Source organism: Canis aureus, unplaced genomic scaffold (assembly GCF_053574225.1).
Source record: "Canis aureus isolate CA01 unplaced genomic scaffold, VMU_Caureus_v.1.0 ptg000087l_RagTag, whole genome shotgun sequence".
NCBI lineage: Eukaryota > Metazoa > Chordata > Mammalia > Carnivora > Canidae > Canis > Canis aureus.
This window is the reverse complement of record NW_027554428.1, coordinates 20,479-41,717: the sequence shown is the minus strand read 5'-3', so window position 1 is coordinate 41,717 and position 21,239 is coordinate 20,479. Positions and strand designations below refer to the sequence as shown.

General features: G+C 39.3%; 1 protein-coding gene across 6 annotated transcripts in view; it reads left to right on the top strand.

Moving 5' to 3' along the window:
- Window positions 1-21,239, top strand: part of LOC144309573 (cullin-4B-like) — a 73,086-nt gene that overhangs the window by 35,618 nt on the left and 16,229 nt on the right. For 4 of the 6 annotated variants that reach the window (XM_077890656.1, XM_077890651.1, XM_077890653.1 and 1 more), the window contains 3 exons: window positions 6,265-6,457; window positions 7,252-7,356; window positions 8,082-8,192. In XM_077890656.1, coding sequence (XP_077746782.1) covers window positions 6,265-6,457; window positions 7,252-7,356; window positions 8,082-8,192 — 409 coding nt within the window. The remainder of the gene's footprint in view (window positions 1-6,264; window positions 6,458-7,251; window positions 7,357-8,081; window positions 8,193-21,239) is intronic. The other 2 variants (XM_077890655.1, XM_077890657.1) reach the window with 2 other exon arrangements.

The following is a 21,239-nucleotide window of genomic DNA, read 5'->3' as shown; positions in this document are numbered from 1 at the left end:
AGTCCCCTACTATCATTGTATTATTATCACTGTGTTTTATCTTATTGTTGTGTTATATAATTGGATTCTCCCATGTTAAGGATGTAAGTATATAGAATTGTTAGATCTTTTTTTTAATATATGTTTTTAATATGTGTTTTAATTCCGATATAGTGTCCTTTCCTCATTCTTACTGCAGTCTTTGGTTGACAGTCTAATTTGTGGGCTATAAGGATTGCTACACTAGCTTTTCTTTTGATGTCCATTAGCATGATTTAAATGCTTTTCCACCTCCTCCTCTCAGTTTCAATCTGGAGTTTGTGTTTAGGTTTAAATGAGTTTCTTGCAGACAGCACAGGGATAGATCTTGATTTTTTATCCAGTCTGATACCCTGTGTCTTTTGATTGGGACAATTAGCCCATATACATGCAGAGTAACTGTTGAGTGATAGAAATTTGGTGCCATTGTATAACTTGTGAAGTCACTCTCTCTGTATATTGTCTCTGTTTTTTTCTGGTCTGTATTACTTTCAAACTCTATTTCTGCTGAGAGGATCTCATTATGTCTTGCAGGGTTGGTTTATGATCACAAATTCTTTTATATTTTGTTTGTCCTGGAAGGTCTTTACCTCTCCTTCTATTTTTTTATAATAAATTTATTTTTTATTGGTGTTCAATTTGCCAACATACAGAATAACACCCAGTGCTCATCCCGTCAAGTGCACCCCTCAGTGCCCACCACCCAGTCACCCCCACCCCCCGCCGTCCTCCCCTTCCACCACCCCTAGTTCGTTTCCCAGAGTTAGGAGTCTTTAGTTCTATCTCCCTTTCTGATACTTCCCACACATTTCTTCTCCCCTCCCTTATATTCCCTTTCACTATTATTTATATCCCCCAAATGAATGAGAACATACAATGTTTGTCCTTCTCCGATTGACTTACTTCACTCAGCATAATACCTTCCAGTTCAATGCACGTTGAAGCAAATGGTGGGTATTTCTCATTTCTAATGGCTGAGTAATATTCCATTGTATACATAAACCACATCTTTTTTATCTATTCATCTTTCAATGGACACTGAGGCTCCTTCCACAGTTTGGCTATTGTGGACATTGCTGCTAGAAACATCGGGGTGCAGGTGTCCCTCCCGGCATTTCATTGCATCTGTATCTTTGGGGTAAATCCCCAACAGTGCAATTGCTGGGTCGTTGGGCAGGTCTGTTTTTAACTCTTTGAGGAACATCCACAGTTTTCCAGAGTGGCTACACCATTTCACATTCCCGCCAACAGTGTATCAGGGTTCCCTTTTCTCCACATCCTCTCCAACATTTGTGGCTTCCTGCCTTGTTAATTTTCCCCGTTCTCATTGGTGTGAGGTGGTATCTCATTGTGGTTTTGATTTGTATTTCCCTGATGGCAAGTGATGCGGAGCATTTTCTCATGTGCTTGTTGGCCATGTCTGTGTCTTCCTCTGTGAGATTTCTGTTCATGTCTTTTGCCCATTTCATGATTGGGTTGTTTGTTTCCTTGGTGTTGAGTTTAATAAGTTCTTTATAGATCTTGGAAACTAGCCCTTTATCTGCTACGTCATTTGCAAATATTGCTTCCCATTCTGTAGGTTGTCTTTTCGTCTTGTTGACTGTATCCTTTGCTGTGCAAAAGCTTCTTATCTTGATGGAGTCCCAGTAGTTCATTTTGCTTTTCTTTCTTTTGCCTTCGTGGATGTATCTTGTAAGAAGTTACTGTGGCTGAGTTCAAAAAGGGTGTTCAAAAGGGTGTTGGATGCCAATTTATTTTCCCAGATTAGAGTAGTTCTCCTCTAGGAGTTTGATGGAATCTTGTCTCACATTTAGACCTTTCATCCATTTTGCGTTGATCTTTGTGTATGGTGAAAGAGAGTGGTCTAGTTTCATTCTTCTGCATGTGGATGTCCAATTTTCCCAGCACCATTTATTGAAGAGACTGTCTTTCTTCCAGTGGATAGTCTTTCCTCCTTTATCGAATATCAGTTGACCATAAAGTGGAGGGTCCACTTCTGGGTTCTATATTCTATTCCATTGATCTATGTGTCTGTTTTTGTGCCAGTACCACACTGTCTTGATGACCACAGCTTTGCAGTACAACTTGAAATCTGGCATTGTGATGCCCCCAGATATGGTTTTCTTTTTAAAAATTCCCCTGGCTATTTGGGGTCTTTCTGATTCCACACAAATCTGAAGATGGTTTCTTCCAACTATCTGAAGAAAGTCCATGGTATTTTGATAGGGATTGCAATAAACGTGTAAATTGCACTGGGTAACATTGACATTTTCACAATATTAATTCTGCCAATCCATGAGCATGGAATATTTTTCCATCTTTTTGTATCTTCTTCAATTTCTTTCAGAAGTGCTCTATAGCTTTTAGGGTATAGATCCTTTACCTCTTTTTAGGTTCATTCCTAGGTATCTTATGCCTTGGGTGCAATTGACAATGGGATTGACTCCTTAATTTCTCTTTCTTCAGTCTCATTGTTAGTGTATAGAAATGCCACTGATTTCTGGGCATTGATTTTGTATCCTGCCATGCTACCAAATTGCTGTAGGATTTCTAGCAATCTTGGGGTGGAGGCTTTGGGGTTTTCTATGTAGAGTATCATGTCATCGGCGAAGAGGGAGAGTTTGACTTCTTCTTTGCCAATTTGAATGCCTTTAATGTCCTTTCGTTGTCTGATTGCTGAGGCTAGGACTTCCAGTACTATGTTCAATAGCAGTGGTGAGAGTGGACATCACTGTCGTGTTCCTGATCTTAGGGGAAAGGCTCCCAGTGCTTCCCCATTGAGAATGATATTTGCTGTGGGCTTTTTGAAGATGGCTTTTAAGATGTCAAGGAATGTTCCCTCTATCCCTACACTCTGAAGAGTTTTGATCAGGAATGCATGCTGTATTTTGTCAAATGCTTTCTCTGCATCTAATGAGAGGATCATATGGTTCTTGGTTTTTCTCTTGCTGATATGATGAATCACATTGATTGTTTTACAAGTGCTGAACCAGCCTTGTGTCCCGGGAATAAATCGTTCTTGGTCATGGTGAATAATTTTCTTAAGGTACTGTTGGATCCTATTGGCTAGTATCTTGTTGAGAATTTTTGCATCCATGTTCTCTCCTTCTATTTTGAATGACATCCTAGCTGGATAAATATTCTTGGCTACATGTTCTTCTCATTCAGTATGCTGTATATGTCATGCCTGTCCTTTCTGGCCTGCCAGGTGTCTGTGGAGAGGTCTATTGCTAGCCTTATGTGTTTACCCTTGTAGGTTATCAATGTCTTATCCTGAGCTTCTTTCAGGATTTTCTCTGTCTCTGAAATTTGCCAGCTTCGCTATTCCATGTTGGGGTGCTGACCTTTTCTTAAAATTGATTTTGTCAGGGGGAGTTTTCTGTGCCTCCTGGACTTGGACGTCTATTTCTTTTCCCAGATTAGAGAAGTTCTCAGCTATAATTTGCTCCCCATACCTTCTGTCCCGTCTTTTTTCTCGAGGGTCCCAGTTATTTTAATATAGTTTTGTTTTATCACTTATCTTTTGAATTCACCCTTCCTGATCCAGTAGTTGCTCTTTTCTCAGCTTCTTTATTATTCATTGTTTTGTCTTCTATATCACTAATTCTCACTTCTGCCTCATTTTTCCTAGCAGTTAGAATCTACATTTTTCATTACATCTCTTTAATAGCCGTTTTGATTTTGACTTGATTAAATTGTAGTTTTATTTTTCTCCAGAAAAGGATTGTCTAATGTCTTCTCTGCCCTTTTCAAGCCTAGCTAGTATCTTAATAATTGTTATTCTGAACTCCAGTTCCGACATCTTACTTACATCCATATTGACTTAGGTCCCTGACAGTCAGTACTGCCTCTTGTTCTCTTTTTTGAGGTGAGTTTCTCCACCTGGTCATTTTGTCTGGAGCAGAATAGATGAACAGAAACAGAATTCTATTTATTTTTTTTTTAATTTTTATTTATTTATGATAGTCACAGAGAAAGAGAGAGAGAGAGGCAGAGACATAGGCAGAGGGAGAAGCAGGCTCCATGCACCGGGAGCCCGATGTGGGATTCGATCCTGGGTCTCCAGGATCGCGCCCTGGGCCAAAGGCAGGCGCTAAAACGCTGCGCCACCCAGGGATCCCCAGAAACAGAATTCTAAAATGACAACAATGACCTCATGTAAATAAACACTATAAACAAATTAGAAAGAGACCCAAAATCTAAGGGAAGTTTTTAAAAAAAAGAATATAATCAGACAAGTGAACAGAACAGAGCAATACACCGAATCCTGTGTATATTTTGGTGTCTTAGAAAACACATCCCAAAATAGTAAAGAAAGAAAAACTTGTAAAAATGAAATTAAATACAATGAAAGGATAGAATATAAGAGTTAAAAAAAAGATGTAAGAGTGTTGAAGTAAAGAAATTGAAAAGGAAAGAGAAAAAAATTAAAATTGAAAGAGTGAAGAATTATGGGGAAAAGGAACATGAATTCTACATGCTATATTCCTATCGTGCTGGGTTTTGCAGTTCTCAATGATTGGTAAACTTGGTCTTGATTGGATGTTCTTGCTGATAATCTTGGGAGGGCTCTGTTAGTTCTGAGTAGATTTGGACCACCCTTGCTAGGGGGCCAGGCTAAGTAAGCAGTTCTGAATTGGTGTAGGTGGCTTTTGTTTCTTGTGGGCTTTCCACGCAGCTTTAGAGGATGAGAGTGAAAATGGAGGCCTCCCCACCTCCAGCTTCCACTCCTCAGAGCACCCTCAGGGAAAATCAGTCAGTCACTCCTGTCTCCCTGATCTCTGTCCACACTCCTTACTCACCCACCCTGTGACCGAGCTCTTCTATCTCAGGCACGTGATCCCATTTCAAGTCTCCAAACACTGCAGACTTTAATGGTGTGCACCAGCAGGTCTCCTCTTGGGGACAATGGTTGTCTCCCTGGGGTGCTGGTGCTTGCTGGCCCCCTGCTTTCAAAGTGGTTGCTGGACCAGGTCCTCGTTCACTGTTCATGGCAGCAATGAACTGACAGCCCACTCATAGGTTTGCTGACTGCAGGCAGCTTCCCTGTTCCAGTGAATTCCACCTGGGGATTCTGCCACACTCAGGCACCTCTGTTCTTCCTGTGACCCCAGGGATCCTGAGACCACAGTGTCCCATCTAAGACACTGTCCCCATTCGCCACCTGAGCACGTTTCAGGCAACGATGTCTCCACCACAGCAGGGTTCTTGGAATTTTGCACTCCCCTGTATATCCCTTTCCAGCAGCTGGCTTCTCGAAGCTCCTCCGCTGCCCCCAGTTTATCTTTTAGTATATCGCCTCAGATTCACTTCTTTTCACCTCTTACCTTGTAGAAAGTGGTCACTTCACTATTTGTTGCAGCAATTCTTTTCTTAGATCTCCTTCTGAGTTCGCGGGTGTTTAGAATGATGTAATAGCTATCTAGCTGAATTCCTGGGAGCAGAAGAAACTAAGGTCCTCTATTCCCCCACCGTCTTGGACTGTCTCCGCCCTTTAGTACACAGGGCAGGTCTGTTAGCAAAGAACTATCTCAGCAGTTGCTTATCTCACAATTTCTTAATTTTCCTTCACTATTAAAGGATTCAGGTTCTTCTGGCTATAGAGCTTTTGGTGACAGTTTTTTCACCCAGCATTTTAATCATAGCTTTTAATGACTTTATTATTAGTGAAGATCTGTTGCACAGGATGAGTTGCTTTTCTCTCACTGCTTTTAAGACCATTTAAGCAGTTGAAGAGGAGATGATAGCACACTGTCTTATTTCACAACTTTTTTCAGTAAGCATCACTTTGGTTTTAGTAGGTTTCTCATTGTATTCCAGAATTCTGAAAATCTGATGCTGACAAGCTCTGGTAGCTTAATCATTTCTTTAATGCACAGAGATGAAATAAACCCTTTTGAGCCCAATTGCTTTCTTCTTTTTCAGATATTTTCTTCTATTTATTCCTGTGACTCTAATATACTCCTTACTTGATTTATTGTTTTGGCACCATAGACTTTCATTACTAATATGTTTCAAAATAGTTCTCCACTCAAATAATCAGTTTACCTTTATTTCTCTTGGCTTCATTTCTAGAGCACCTTACCTTTTATCTAGTGCTATCTTTTCCTTTTGATGTTTTCTGCATATTTTCTATCCTGCACATTTGCTATTCTCAGTCTTGTAACTGAAGTTAAATTTATGTTGTTTTACTTGCTATTTTTAATAATAATTATCATCACCATCTAAGGTAATTGTATTTTTCAGAAATTTGGTAACAGCATAGTTACTAATCCTGTGAAAGATAAAACAATGGTGCAAGAGCTTCTGGATTTTAAAGATAAGATCGATTTCATTATTGCAACTTCTTTTCTGAAGAATGAGAAGTTTATTGTTGCTATGAAAGACGCTTTTGAAACATTTATAAATAAAAGATCTAACAAGCCCGCCCAGCTTCTAGGTATGGTTTTCAATTTTATGAAATACGTACTTTATTCTTTATTGCATTTCATTTAAATATGTGACGGGAGTTCAGTTTGACCTCCTAATTCATCATAATTATAAGATTGACTATCAGTGATTATAATAAACTATTTTTCTCAGGTTTAGTTTTCACAAGGCATTGTTCATTTGTTTAATTAATAGTAACCTAGCACTTTAGAAACTTCTGTTCCTTTAGCTTGTTTTAAATTCAGCATTTTTTAAATCAGTAGATAAAACAAAAAATTATAGATAGGCCTACTTCTTTTTCTCGTTCTTATTTATTTCTTATAAAATAAACGAAAGCTTTTCTTACAAGAAACCTAATGATTTTATATTTTAAGGTAATTTTTTTATTGACATGCTTTCTGAAAGTTGAAACAAAATGTCAAATTGATATTCTCTTGTTCTTTGAAATGAATAAATCACTTAATCTTTAAGATTTGGGGATTGATATAATCTGTTTTATATAACACGTTACTTTTTTGCGATTTTTAAAAACAGATTGGGGACATGGGACTATATCGTATGAAGAAATGGCTACAACATTTGGACATTGAGGTTATAGAAATATTAAAAGCACTTAGAAGAAATATTTATTTCTCGTATTTTCCTTCCATTTCTCTGTCCATCAGCTCAATTATTGGTTTTCTGTTTTATGAAAATGCGCCTTGCTCTGGAGGAAAATACTTATTTGAAAGGAAATTTTTTTTTTGTTTGTAGTATATATTTGAAAATGTAGCATTACTTAGAAAGTTATTTTTTACATTTTAGCAAAGTATGTGGATTCAAAACTTCGTGCAGGTAACAAAGAAGCTACAGATGAAGAACTTGAAGAATTACTAGATAAAGTAATAGTTTTATTTAGGTTCATTAATGGTGAGTAGACTGGTTTAAAATGTGTATTTAAAAGTTTGGAACAGGGCGCCTGGGTGGCTCAGTCAGTTAAGTGTCTGCCTTCAGCTCAAGTCATGATCCTAGGATCCTGGGATGGAGCCCTGCATTGGACTCCTTGCTGGAATGGGGAGCCTGGTTCTCCTTCTGCTTCTGCCTGTTGCTCCCCCTGCTTGTGTTTTCTGGCTGTATCTCTCATGCCTACTCTCTCTCTCAAATAAATAAATTCTTTTAAAAATAGTGTTTAAAACAATAATAGCATTTGTAGAAGAAATTAAAGAATTATGTGCAAATCCCAACATAAATTGCAATTGAATAGTTTTTATGGTTCTAAAACTGGTAAGTTAAAACAGTTTACAATTTAGTAATGGTAAGTATGTTCACATTGTTGGGCAGCCATCACAATTACCTGGCTTTTAACTTTTTAATCATAAACTAACTCCCTGCAAATTAAGCAGTCATTCATCATTACTTTCTTGCTTTCAGTTTCTGGCAACCAATAATTTGACTGTTCATGATGTGGATGTATGTATTTTCAGATATTTTATATACATATAATCACATTAACGTGTGACCGTTTAGTTTCACTTGCTGTTAATATTTACATGATTTTCAAATATTATTGGATATAGCATGTCATTTCATTGGTATCTGGTATTATCATTTTGCATTTTCCAAGTCTAACATTCAGGTGCTTTTCCTTAAAACAGGAAAAGATGTTTTCAAAGCCTTCTACAAAAAAGATTTAGCCAGACGTCTCTTGCTTGGTAAGAGTGCTTCAGTTGATGCAGAAAAATCAATGCTGTCCAAACTGAAACAAGGTGTGTATCTTGACATGTATATTGTTTATTTTAGTCTTTTTTTTTTGGTTCTGTGTTTCATGAATCTGCATGGAGAACAATGATTTCCTTTCAGTGTTGGTCGTGATCTCCTTTTCGTTCATGATTTTACTTACTTAGGTCCTTTCTCTTTTCTTTTGATAAGTTTAGCTAGAAGTTTATCAATTTCATTTCTTGTTTTAAGGAACCAGCTCTGACTTTGTTGTCCTTTCTACCTTTTCTCTTGTTTCTGTATCATTTATTTCTGCTCTAATATTTACTATTTCCCTTCTGCTGGATTTAAGCTTTATTTGCTGTTCTTTTTCTAAATCCTTTAGGTGCAAGGTGAGATTGTGCATTTGAGACTTTTCTTCTTTCTTAAGACAGGCCTGAATTGCTATCTGCTTCCCTCTTAGGACTGCCTTTGCTGCATTGCAGATGTTTTGGACTCTCATATTCTCATTTTCATTTGTTTCTATGTATTTTTCAATTTTTTCTTTAATATCGAGTTAACCCATTCATTATTTAGGAGGATGTTCATTACCCTCCTTGTATTTGTCATCTTTCCAATTTTTTTCTTGTGGTTGACTCCAAGTTTCACAGCATTGTGGCTGAAAATATATATGGTATGATTTCAAACTTTTGTACTTGAACGGGGGCGATTTGTGATCCAGTATGTGATCTATTCTTGAAAATATTCCATGTGCACCTGAGAAGAATGTGTATTCTCTTGCAATAGGAATGCTCTGAATATGTCTGTTGACTACATCCCGTCCAAGGTGTAATTCAAAGCTCTCAGACTTTGTTGATCTCTTGCTTTGATGATCTTTCCATTGTGAGTGGGATATAAAGTCCCCTACTGTATTATTATTATTGTATTATTATCAGTCATTAAGTTTATGTTTGTGATTAACTGATTTGTATATGTGGCTGTTCCCATGTTGAACACAAAAATATTTGCAATTGTTAGATCCTCTTCATGGATACTTAAGATGTACTACCATTCTTCATCTGTCAGTTTTTGTTTTAAAATCCAGTTTGCCTGATGGAAAAGATGAGTACTTTAGCTTCCTTTTGAAAACCATTAAATTCCTTCCTTTTAATCTGCAGGTGTCTTTGGATCTAAAATGACTCTCTTGTAGGCGCCATATAGATGGGTCTTATTTTTCTTTTTTAATCCATTGTGACATCTTATGTCTTTTGATTGAAATATTTAGCCTACTTAGATTCTGAATGATTATTGATAGATACGAATTTAGTGCCCTTTTGTTACCTGTGGATTTGGTGTTTCTAATGATATTCTTTCTTGTTTTGGCTTTTTTTTTCTCCACTCAAGGATTCCCCTGTGAATTTCTTGCAGGGTTGGTTTAGTGGTTATGAACTCCTATCGTTTTTTTTTTTTTTTCCTGGAAAACTCTTTATCTCTACTTTTATTCTGAATGACAGTGTTGTGGGAAAACTTGCGTTTTTCCACCTTTAGTATGTTGTGTGTATTTGCCACTTTCTTCTGGTCTGTAATATTTCTGTGGAGAGATCTACTGCAAACCTGATTTTTTCAGTGTCTTGCCTTATCGGTTAGGTATTTCTTTTCCCTTTTGCTTCTGGATTATCTCTGTATTTTGCAAAGTTTACTATAAAAAGTGTTGGTGTTGTACATTGTTTGTTGAATTTGATGGGATTTCTCTGTGCTTCCTGGATTTGGATGTCTGTTTCATTACCCAGGTTAGGGCAGTTCTCAGCTGTACATTGATGAAATTAATATTTTTTTAAAGATTTTATTTATTTAATCATGGGAGGGAAAGGGGAAGAGGGGGAGAAGAGAAAAGGGAGAGAATCCGGCTCCATCCCGGATCTCCAGGATCACACCCTGGGCTGAAGGCGGCACCAAACCACTGAGCCACTGAGGTTGCCTGATGAAATTAATATTCTGCCCCTTTTCCACTCTTTTTCTTCTGGGACTCCTCTATGAAATGGATCTTGGTGGTATCATTTTAAAGTTAAAACCTTTTGTTTTCATTGTTTTATCTCTCTAGGAAGGGACTCTCTGGTGTCTTCCATGCTTTTCTCAAGCCCAGCTAGTACCCTTATGATTGTTTTAAATTCTTGCTCAGGCATGTTACTCACACATGTTTTGATTAGATCCCTGGCTGTGGAGTCTTACTGTTCTTTCCTTTGGTGTGAAATCCTCCATCTTGCCATTTTGTCTAGGCCACTCCGTGTTTGTGTGTGTGTGTGTGTGTGTGTGTGTGTGTGTGGAAGTCTGTTACATTCTTAGTACTGAAAGTTATCGTGATATATTAACTTAATAGTAGTAATAATCCATTAATAATTAATAGTACTATGTTAAGAAGAGTCTTATACTATCTTAGACTTCATGCTTTAGGAAATGTTTCATAATGTGTACCGTGCTGTTGTGTATTGGCTGCCCCTACCTTCAGGTCAGTCCTTCGCAGAATTTCTCTTCACCTACAGTGGGGAGTATTTGGACCTTGTCCAGTGTGTGGCAGTCTTAAGAGGTGAGTTTTGGTCTGGTTGTTAAAAGAGGCTAGATCTTATTTCCAATAGAGTTGACCCCTTGCAGCAGTCTGTGATCAGTAGTCTTGGTCCTTGTAAGGGTTTTTTTTTCTCATCTTCTGTTTGAGGTCTTGCCTTGTTGGTTCTCATGCAGACAATCTGAGGAAAAATGAAACTGCAGAGCACATGGTGGTGGGGCTTGTAAGTGGATCCATCCTCCACTGGAGTGCTGTATTGCTCAAGAGAGTAGATCAGTATTGATGGGTAAGGGAAATGGTGTCACCCCACTCTCTCATCCCTGGAGCAGATGTTACCTGCCACTCCTCATCCCTTAGAGAAAAGCAAACATTCTTCCCTCTTGTGTCCCAGATTTCCATCAGATTCTTGCCTTCACTCTATGCCATAGCTATATACCTGTCAGGCAGCATTTTCTTCCTGTGTTTTATCTCAAGTGTGGGCCTGAGTTTTATAACTCCAAATTTAGGGATCTGGCACAGTGTGGACCTCCATTTACTCTTAGGACAGGGCACTGGCTCAAAGTTTATGGTACATAAAAAAGCCATTACCAGAGAATTATAGACCAGTATCCCTAATGATGCAGAAATTCTCACAAGGTAGTAACTAATCAGATGAAATGGTTACATTTAAAGTATTACTTACCATGACCAAGTGGGATTTATTCCTGGGCTACCAGGATGGTTCAGCATCTGCAAATCAATCAACACGGTACAGCACATTAATAAAAGAAAGGACAAGAACCTTATGATCCTCTCAACTGATACAGAAAAAACATTAGGTAAAACAACATCCTTTCTTGATAAAAGCCTTCAACAATGTAGGGATAGAGGGAACATACCTCAACATCATAAAGGCCATATATGAAAGACCCACAAGTAATATCATCCTTAGTGGGGAAAACAGACCTTTTGTGCTAAGGAAAAGGACAGACACATCACAGGGATGCCCACTCTCTGCAGTGTTGTTTAACATAGTAAGGGAAGTTCTTAGCCTCAACAATCAGACAACAACACATATCAGGGGAATCGAATGGAGAACCCAGAAAAGGCCCCTCAACTCCATGGTCAACTAATATTTGACAAAGCTGGAAAGAATATCCACTGGAAAGAGGACAGTCTCTTCAATAAATGGTGCTGGGAAAATTGGACAGCCATGTGCAGAAGAATGAAACTAGACCACTCTCTTACACCCTACACAAAGATCAACTCAAAATGGATGAAAGATCTAAATGTGAGACAAGATTCCATCAGAATCCTAGAGGAGAACGCAGGCAAAACCCTTTTTGAACTCGACCACAGCAACTTCTTGCAAGATACATCCATGAAGGCAAGAGAAACAAAAGCAAAAATGAATTATTGAGACTTCATCAAGATAAAAAGCTTCTGCACAGCCAAAGAAACAACACACAAAACTAAAGGACAACCTACAGAAAGGGAGAAGATATTTGCAAATAACGTATCAGATAAAGGGCTAGTATCTAAGATCTATAAAGAACTTACTAAACTCGATGGCGAAGAAACAAACAATCCAGTCATGAAAAGAGCAGAAGGCATGAACATTTATTTCTTCATAGAAAACCTACACGTGGCCAACAAGCACATGAGAAAATGCTCCACATCACCTGCCATCAGGGAAATACAAATCAAAACCACAATGAGATACCACCTCACACCAGTGAGAATGGCGAAAATTAACAAGACAGGAAACCACAAGTGTTGGAGAGGATGTGGAGAAAGGGGATCTCTCCTGCACTGCTGGTGGAAATGTGAACTGGTACAGTCACTCTGGAAAACTGTGTGGAGGTTCCTCAAAGAGTTAAAGACAGACCTGCCCTATGACCCAACAATTGCACTGCTGGGGATTTACCCCAGATGCAGTGAAAAACATGCACCCCAATGTTTATAGCAGCAATGTCCACAATAGCCAAACTGTGGAAAGAGCCTTGTTGTCAATCAAAAGATGAATGGATAAAGAAGATGTGGTCTATGTATACAATGGAATATTCCCCAGCCATTAGAAACAACAAATACCCATTTGCTTCAAAACGTGGGTGGAACTGGATGGTATTTTGCTGAGTGAATAAGCCATTCGGAGAAGGACAAACATTGTATGGTCTCATTCATACAGGGAATATAGAAAATAGTGAAAGAGATTAAAGGGGAAAGGAGAGAAAATGAATAGGAAATATCAGTGAGGGTGACAGAACACGAGAGACTCCTCTAACTCTGGGAAAGGACAAGGGGTTGGAAGGGGAAGTGGGGAAGGACATGGGGTGACTGGGTGATAGGCACTGATGGGGGCACTTGATGGGATGCGCACTGGGTGTTATACTAGATGTTGGAAAATCGAACTCCAATAAAAAATATATTTAAAAACCCAATCAGACAGCAAAGGGAAATAAAAGGCAAGCACTCACATTGGCAAAGAAGTCAGACTTTCACTGTTTTCAGATAACATGATGCTATATAGAAAACCCAAAAGACTTCACCAAAAACATTGCTAGAATTGAGAAAGGAATTCAGCACAGGTGCTGGATACAAACTCAACTACAGAAGTCTGCCCAACAACAATAAAATGAATTCAAGGAGTTGATCCCATTTCCAGTTGCATCAGAAACCATGTGCTCTGCCTAGGAATATACCTAGCCAAAGAGGGTCAAGATCAGGATTCTGAAAAGTATAAAACACTAATGAAAGCAATTGAGAAAGACATGAAAAAATGGAAGCACATTCCTTCCTCATGGATTGGAAGAACAGATATTGTTAACATGTGTCTAAGTGACTGGCTGTAGCCATGTACACATGGAAGGCAAACTCTATTAGAACCTCACCAGCATTTTTCACAGACCCAGAACAAACACTCCTAAAATTTGTATGGAACCAGAAAGTACCCTGTGAATTGCCAAAGGAACATTGAAAAAGGAAAAACAAAGCAGGAGACATCACAATCCCAGACTTCAAACTGTGTGTTAAAGTTGTGATCATCAAGACAGTATGCTACTGGCATAAAAACAGACACATAGATCATAAAATAGAGTACTTAGAAATGGACCTCAAATCTGTGCTTAAGTAATCTTCAAAAAAGCAGGAGAGAAAATCCAATGGAGAAAAAGACTTCTGTTCAACAAATGATGTTGGGGAAATTGGACAGTCACACGTATAAGAAGGAAGCTGGACCCCTTTTTATATAATACACAAATAGAAATTCAAAAAGGGTGGAAAGACCTAAATGTGAGACCGGCATCCATCAGCATCGTAGAAGAAAACACGATCAGCAACCGCTTTGACCTCCCCCACAGCAACTTCCTGCTAGAACGGTCTCCAGAGGCAAGAGAAACAAAAGCAAAAATGTACTATTGGCACTTCATCAGGATAAAAAGCTTTTGGACAGGAAAAGAAATGATCAGCAAAACTAAAAGGCAACTTACAGAATGGAGAAGATATCCAGAAATAACAGAATAAGGGCTAGTATCCAGAGTTTATAAATAACTCCTCAAAATCAATACCCCCAAAATACAAAATCCAGTTAGGAAATGGGCAGAAGATGTGAACAGACATGAAGACATGTCTCCAGAGAAGACATCCAGATAGCTAACAGACAAATGAGAAAATGCTCCACATCACATGCCATCAAGGAAATACGAATCAAAACCGCAATGAGATCCCACCTCACACCAGTCAGAATGGTTAAAATAAACAAGTCAGCAAACAATGGATGTTGGTGAGGATGCAGAGAAAGGAGAATCTGTTGGTGGGAATGCAAAGTGGTGCACCATTGTGGAAGACATTATAGAGGTTTCTCAAAACGTTACAAATAGAAGTATTCAGCAATTGCACTATTAGGTATTTATTCCAAAGGATACAAGAAATAGTGATTTGTGAAGGCATATGTACCCCAGTGTCCACAGTAGCCAAACAGTGGAAAGAGCTAAGCTGCCCATGAACAGATGGATTAAGAAGATGTGAAATATGCGATGGAACATGCTGTGGTCTTCTAAACCTTCAGCTTTTTTGCTCCCCTGCCTGTAAAATCTGTCGATAATCATCTGCTCTAATTTTCCCCTGGTTTTGTGGAAGTGTTTCTCTGGGGCAATCTGTATCCCCTGTTTTTTTCTGTTTCTTTCTCTATCCTCTCTCTGAGAGCAAGGCTCTCTGCTGTAGCTCCTGTGATTCTTTTCTCTTTGGAATCTCATCTCTGTATGTCCTAATTTTTCATAGTATGGCCTTCCCCCCCACCCCCGCCAGTTGTGCAGTTTGTTTTCTCAGCATTCAGATTGCGTTTGGAATGATTTGCTACTTATCTAGCTGAGTTCAAAGGATAAGGCAATCTTAGGGTCCCCCTATTGCTCTGCTATTTTACTTCTTCCCTCAGTTGGTATTTTTTAAAGAACCAACTCATTGATCTTTTCTGTTACCTTGTTAATCAATATTCAATTTATTTCATCTCTGATCTTATTTCCTCCCTCTTACTATCTTTTTTCTTCTATTTCTCTTCCTGTTGGGTTGAAGGTTTATGTTTTGCTTGCTTCTTTTTTGGATATATTTATTTTTATTTTACTTCTGTATTCACGAGACACACACACACACACACACAGAGAGAGAGAGAGAGAGAGAATCAGAGTCATAGGCAGAGGGAGAAGCAGGATCCGTGCAGGGAGCACGATGCAGGACTCGATCCTGGGACTCCAGGATCACGCCCTGAGCCGAAGGCAGATGCTCAGTGCATTGCTGCTATAAACATTGGGGTGCAGGTTTCTTGGTTTTTCACTGCATCTCTATCTTTGGGGTAAATCCCCAGTAGTGCAATTGCTGGGTGCATCTAGGTGAGCCACCTAGACATCCCTGTTTTGCTTACTTCTTAAGCTAGGCCTGTATTGCTGCAATCTTCCTACTTAGAAGAGGATTCACAGCATTCCAGGCCCTCCTGTGTCGTTTCTTCAATCCCACGGTTGGTGAAGTTACGTGTCATTTGTTTTTCTCTGACATGTTTTGACTAGCCCTATATTCTCTATCATTGCAACAGGTAAGATTTCATTATTTTTGATGACTAACAGTCCATTTAATGTATATATCTCACATCATCTTTATCCATTAGTCAAGGTGAACTTATGCTGTTTCCACATTGCTGTAAGTCGGGTATTTAAGTCCCTTACTACTATTGTATTATTATTAATGAGTACCTTTATGGTAATCATTTATTGTATTATATATTAACATGTTTTTATGTATTAACATGCCACATTGAAGACATAAATGATTACAATCTTTAGATCTTTTTGTTGGATAGACCTCTTTATTTTGGTATAGTGCCCTTCCTCATCTGTTAATACAGTCTTTGGTTTAAAGTCTAGTTTGGGGGAACCGTTAGTGGCTCAGGGAATTAAACATCTGCCTTTGGCTAAGGTGGTGATTTCCAGGTCCTAGAAGTCGCACATGTGCTCCCTGCTCTGTGGAGAGCTTCTCCTTCTGCTTTCCACTTCCCCTGCTTCTGCTTGCTCACACACTGTTGGTAAAAATCAATCAATCAATCTTTAAAACATACAAATAAAGTCTAGTTTGTCTAGGGGAAGTAAGGCTACTGCAGCTTTCTTTGGACTTTCATTTGCATGAAAAATATTTTTACCCCCGCCCCCAACATTTAATCTGCAGCTGTCTTTAGCTCTAAAACAAGTCTCTTATTGACAGTTTACAGTTGGATCTTGTTTTTTTTTTTAATCATTTTAACACTCTGTGTATTTTGATAGAAGCATTTAGTTTACTTACATTCAAATTCATTATTGATATAAAATGTATATTCTCATTGTATAGCTTGTTTTCTCCGTTCTGGATATCTTTTTTCTGGTGTTTCCTTGTTTTATGTAACATTTTGTTTCTGCTTTGCCCTCCAAGAGGCAACTTTAATATTTCTTGCAGGGATGGCTTGTTTTATTTATTATTATTTTTGTATATTTTTATTGGAGTTCGATTTGCCAACATCTAATAAAATAACCAGTGCTCATCCCATCAAGTGCCCCCATCAGTGCCCGTCACCCAGTCACCATCCCCCTGCCCACCTCCTCTTCCACCACCCCTTGTTCTTTCCCAGAGTTAGGAGTCTCTCATGTTCTGTCACCCTCACTGATACTTCCCACTTATTTTCTCTCCTTTCCCCTTTAATCTCTTTCAGTTTTTTTATGTTCCCAGTAAGAATGAGACCATACAATGTTTGTCCTTCTCAGATTATTAAGCACTCAGCATAACACCCTCCATTTCTATCCACGTTGAAGCAAATGGTGGTTATTTGTTGTTTCTAATGGCTGAGGAATATTCCGTTATATACATAGAGCACATCTTCTTTATCCATTCTTGTCCTCGACGGACACTGAGGCTCTTTCCACAGTTTGGCTATTGTGGACATTGCTGCTACAAACATTGGGGTGCAGGTGTCCGGCTGTTTCACTGCATCTGTATCTTTGGGATACCCAGTAGTGCAATTGCTGGGTCAGAGGGTAGTTCTATTCGTTTTTTTTTTTTTTTTTTTTTTTTTTTTTTTTTTTTATTCATGAAAGAAACAGAGAAGCAGAGACACAAGTAGACGGAGAAGCTGCCTCCATGCAGGAAGCCCGACCTGGGACTTGTTCCCAGGACTCCAGGATCACACCCTGAAGTGAAGGCAGTGCTAAACCACTGAGCCACCATGGCTGCTGAGGTAGTTCTATTTTTCACTCATCGAGGAACCTCCACACAGTTTTCCAGAGTGGCTGTATCACCTCACATTCCCACCAACAGTGCAGGAGGGCTCTCCTTTCTCCACATCTTCTCCAACTTTTGTGGTTTCCTGCCTTGTTAATTTTCCCCATTCCCACTGGTGTGAGGTGGTACTGCGTTGTGGTTTTGATTTGTATTTCCCTGATGGCAAGCGATGCAGAGCATTTCCTCATGTGCTTGTTGGCCATGTCTATGTCTGCCTTGGTGAAATTTCGTTCATGTCTTTCACCCATTTCATGATTGAATTATTTGTTTCTCTGCTGCTGAGTTTAATAAGGGCTTGGATACCAGCCCTTTATCTGATAGGTCATTTGCAAATATCTTCTCCCATTCTGTAGGTTGTCTTTTAGTTTAGTTTATTGTTCTTTTCCTGAGCAAAAGCTTTTTATCCTGATGAAGTTCCAATAGTTCATTTAGCTTTTGTTTCCCTTGCCTTCATAGAGGTATCTTGCAAGAACTTGCTGTGGGCAAGTTCAGAAAGGGTGTTTCCTGTGTTCTCCTATAGGATTTTGATGGATTGCGGTCTCCTTTTAGATCTTTCATCCACCTTGAGTTAATCTTTGTGTATGGTATAAGAGAATGGTCTAGTTTCATTCTTCTGCACATGGCTGTCCTATTTTCCAAGCACCATTTATTGAAGGGACTGTCCTTTTTCCAGGGGAAATTCCTTTCTGCTTTGTCAAATATTAGTTGACCCGAGAGTTGAGGGCCCGTTTCTGAGTTATGTATTCTTGTTTTTTTTTATCGGAGTTCAATTTGCCAACATATAGCATAATACCCAGTGCTCATCCCATCAAGTGCCCCTCTCACCACGCATCACACAGGAACCCCCACACCCCGCCCACCTCCCTTTCCACCACCCCTTGTTCCTTTCCCAGAGTTAGGAGCCTCCCAGGTTCTGTCTCCCTTTCTGATATTTCCCACTCATTTTTTCTCCTTTCCCCTTTATTCTCTTTCACTATTTTTTATATTCCCCAAATGAATGAGAACATATAATGTTTGTCCTTCTCCGATTGACTTATTTTCACTCAGCATAATACCCTCCAGTTCCATCCACGTCGAAGCAAATGGTGGGTATTTGTTGTTTCTGACGACTGAGTAATATTCCATTGTATACGTAAACCACATCTTCTTTATCCATTCATCTTTTGATGGACACCAGGACTCCTTCCACATTTGGCTATTGTGGCCATTGCTGCTATAAACATCAGGGTACAGGTGTCCTGGTGTTTCACTGGATCTGTATCTTTGGGGTAAAACCTCAGCAGTGCACTTGCTGGGTCGTAGGGCAGATCTATTTTTAACTCTTTGAGGAACCTCCACACAGTTTTCCAGAGTGGTGGCATCAGTTCACATTCCCACCAACAGTGCAGGAGGGTTCCCCTTTCTCCACATCCTCCACTACATTTGTGGTTTCCTGTGTTGTTACTTTTTCCCATTCTCACTGGTGTGAGGTGGTACCTCCTTGTGGTTTTGTATGTATTTCCCTGATGGCAGGTGATGTGGAGCATTTTCTTTTTTTTTTAAATAATAAATTTATTTTTTATTGGTGTTCAATTTGCCAACATACAGAATAACACCCATTGCTCATCCCATCAAGTGCCCTTGTCAGTGCCCCCCACCAAGTCACCCCCACCCCCGCCCTCCTCCCCTTCCACCACCCCTAGTTCATTTCCCAGAGTTAGGAGTCCTATGTTCTGTCTCCCTTTGTGATATTTCCTACCCAATTCTTCTCCCATTCCCTTCCATTCCCTTTCACTATTATTTATATTCCCCAAATGAATGAGAACATATAATGTTTGTCCTTCTCTGATTGACTCATTGCACTCAGCATAATACCCTCCAGTTCCATCCACGTTGAAGCAAATGCTGTGTATTTGTCATTTCTAATGGCTGAGTAATATTCCATTGTATACATAAACCACATCTTCTTTATCCATTCATCTTTCAATGGACAACGAGGCTCCTTCCACAGTTTGGCTGTTGTGGACATTGCTGCTAGAAACATCGGGGTGCAGGTGTCCCGGCATGTCATTGCATCTGTATCTTTGGGGTAAATCCCCAACAGTGCAATTGCTGGGTTTAAGGGCAGGTCTGTTTTTAACTCTTTGAGGAACCTCCACACAGTTTTCCAGAGTGGCTGCACCATTGCACATTCCCACCAACAGTGTAAGAGGGTTCCCTTTTCTCCACATCCTCTCCGACATTTGTGGTTTCCTGCCTTGTTAATTTGCCCCATTCTCACTGGTGTGAGGTGGTATCTTATGGTGGTTTTGATTTGTATTTCCCTGATGGCAAGTGATGCAGAGCGTTTTCTCATGTGTGTGTTGGCCATGTCTGTGTCTTTCTCTGTGGGGTTTCTGTTCATGTCTTTTGCCCATTTCATGATTGGGTTGTTTATTTCTATGGTGTTGAGTTTAGTAAGTTCTTTATAGATCTTGGAAACTAGCCCTTTATCTGATATGTCATTTGCATCTTCTCCCATTCTGTCAGCTGTCTTTTCGTTTTGTTGCTGTATCCTTTGCTGTGCCAAAGCTTCTTATCTTGATGAAGTCCCAATAGTTCATTTCTGCTTTTGTTTCTTTTGCCTTCATAGGTGTATCTTGTAAGAAGTTACTGTGGCCGAATTCAAAAAGGGTGTTGCCTGTGTTCTCCTCTACGATTTTGATGGAATCTTGTCTCACATTTGGATCTTTCATCCATTTTGCGTTGATCTTTGTGTGTGGTGAAAGAGAGTGGTCTAGTTTCATTCTTCTGCATGTGGATGTCCAATATTCCCAGCACCATTTATTGAAGACACTGTCTTTCTTCCAGTGGATAATCTATCCTCCTTTATCGAATATCAGTTGACCATAAAGTTGAGGATCCACTTCTGGATTCTCTATTCTGTTCCATTGACCTATGTGTCTGTTTTTGTTGTGCCAGTACCACACTGTCTTGATGACCACAGCTTTGTAGTACAACCTGAAATCTGGCATTGTGATGGCCCCACCTATGGTTTTCTTTTTTAAAATTCCCCTGGGTATTTGGGGTCTTTTCTGATTCCACACAAATCTTCAAATAATTTGTTCTAACTCTCTGAATAGAGTCCATGGTATTTTGATAGGGATTGCATTAAACGTGTAAATTGCCCTGGGTAATACATTGACGTTTTCACAAGATTAATTCTGCCAATCCATGAGCATGGAATGTGTTTCCATCTCTTTGTGTCTTCCTCAATTTCTTTCAGAAGTGCTCTATAGCTTTTAGGGTATCGATCCTTTACCACTTTGGTTAGGTTCATTCCTAGGTATCTTACGTTTTTGGGTGCAATTGTCAATTGGATTGATTCCTTAATTTCTCTTCTTTCAGTCTCATTGTTAGTGTATAGAAATGCCACTGACTTCTGGGGATTGATTTTGTATCCTGCCATACTGCCAAATTGCCGTATGAGTTCTAGCAATCTTGGGGTGGAGTCTTTTGGGTTTTCTACGTACAGTAGTATCATGTCATCTGGGAGGAGGGAGAGTTTGACTTCTTCTTTGCCAATTCGAATGCCTTTAATGTCTTTTTGTTGCCTGATTGCTGAGGCCAGGATTTCTAATATTGTGTTGGATAGCAGTGGTGAGAGTGGACATCCCTGTCTTGTTCCTGATATTAGGGGAAAGGCTCTCAGTGTTTCCCCATTGAGAATGATATTTGCTGTGCGCTTTTCATAGATGACTTTTAAGATGCTGGAGAATGTTACTTCTATCCCTATACTCTGAAGCGTTTTGTTCCCGAAATGGGTACT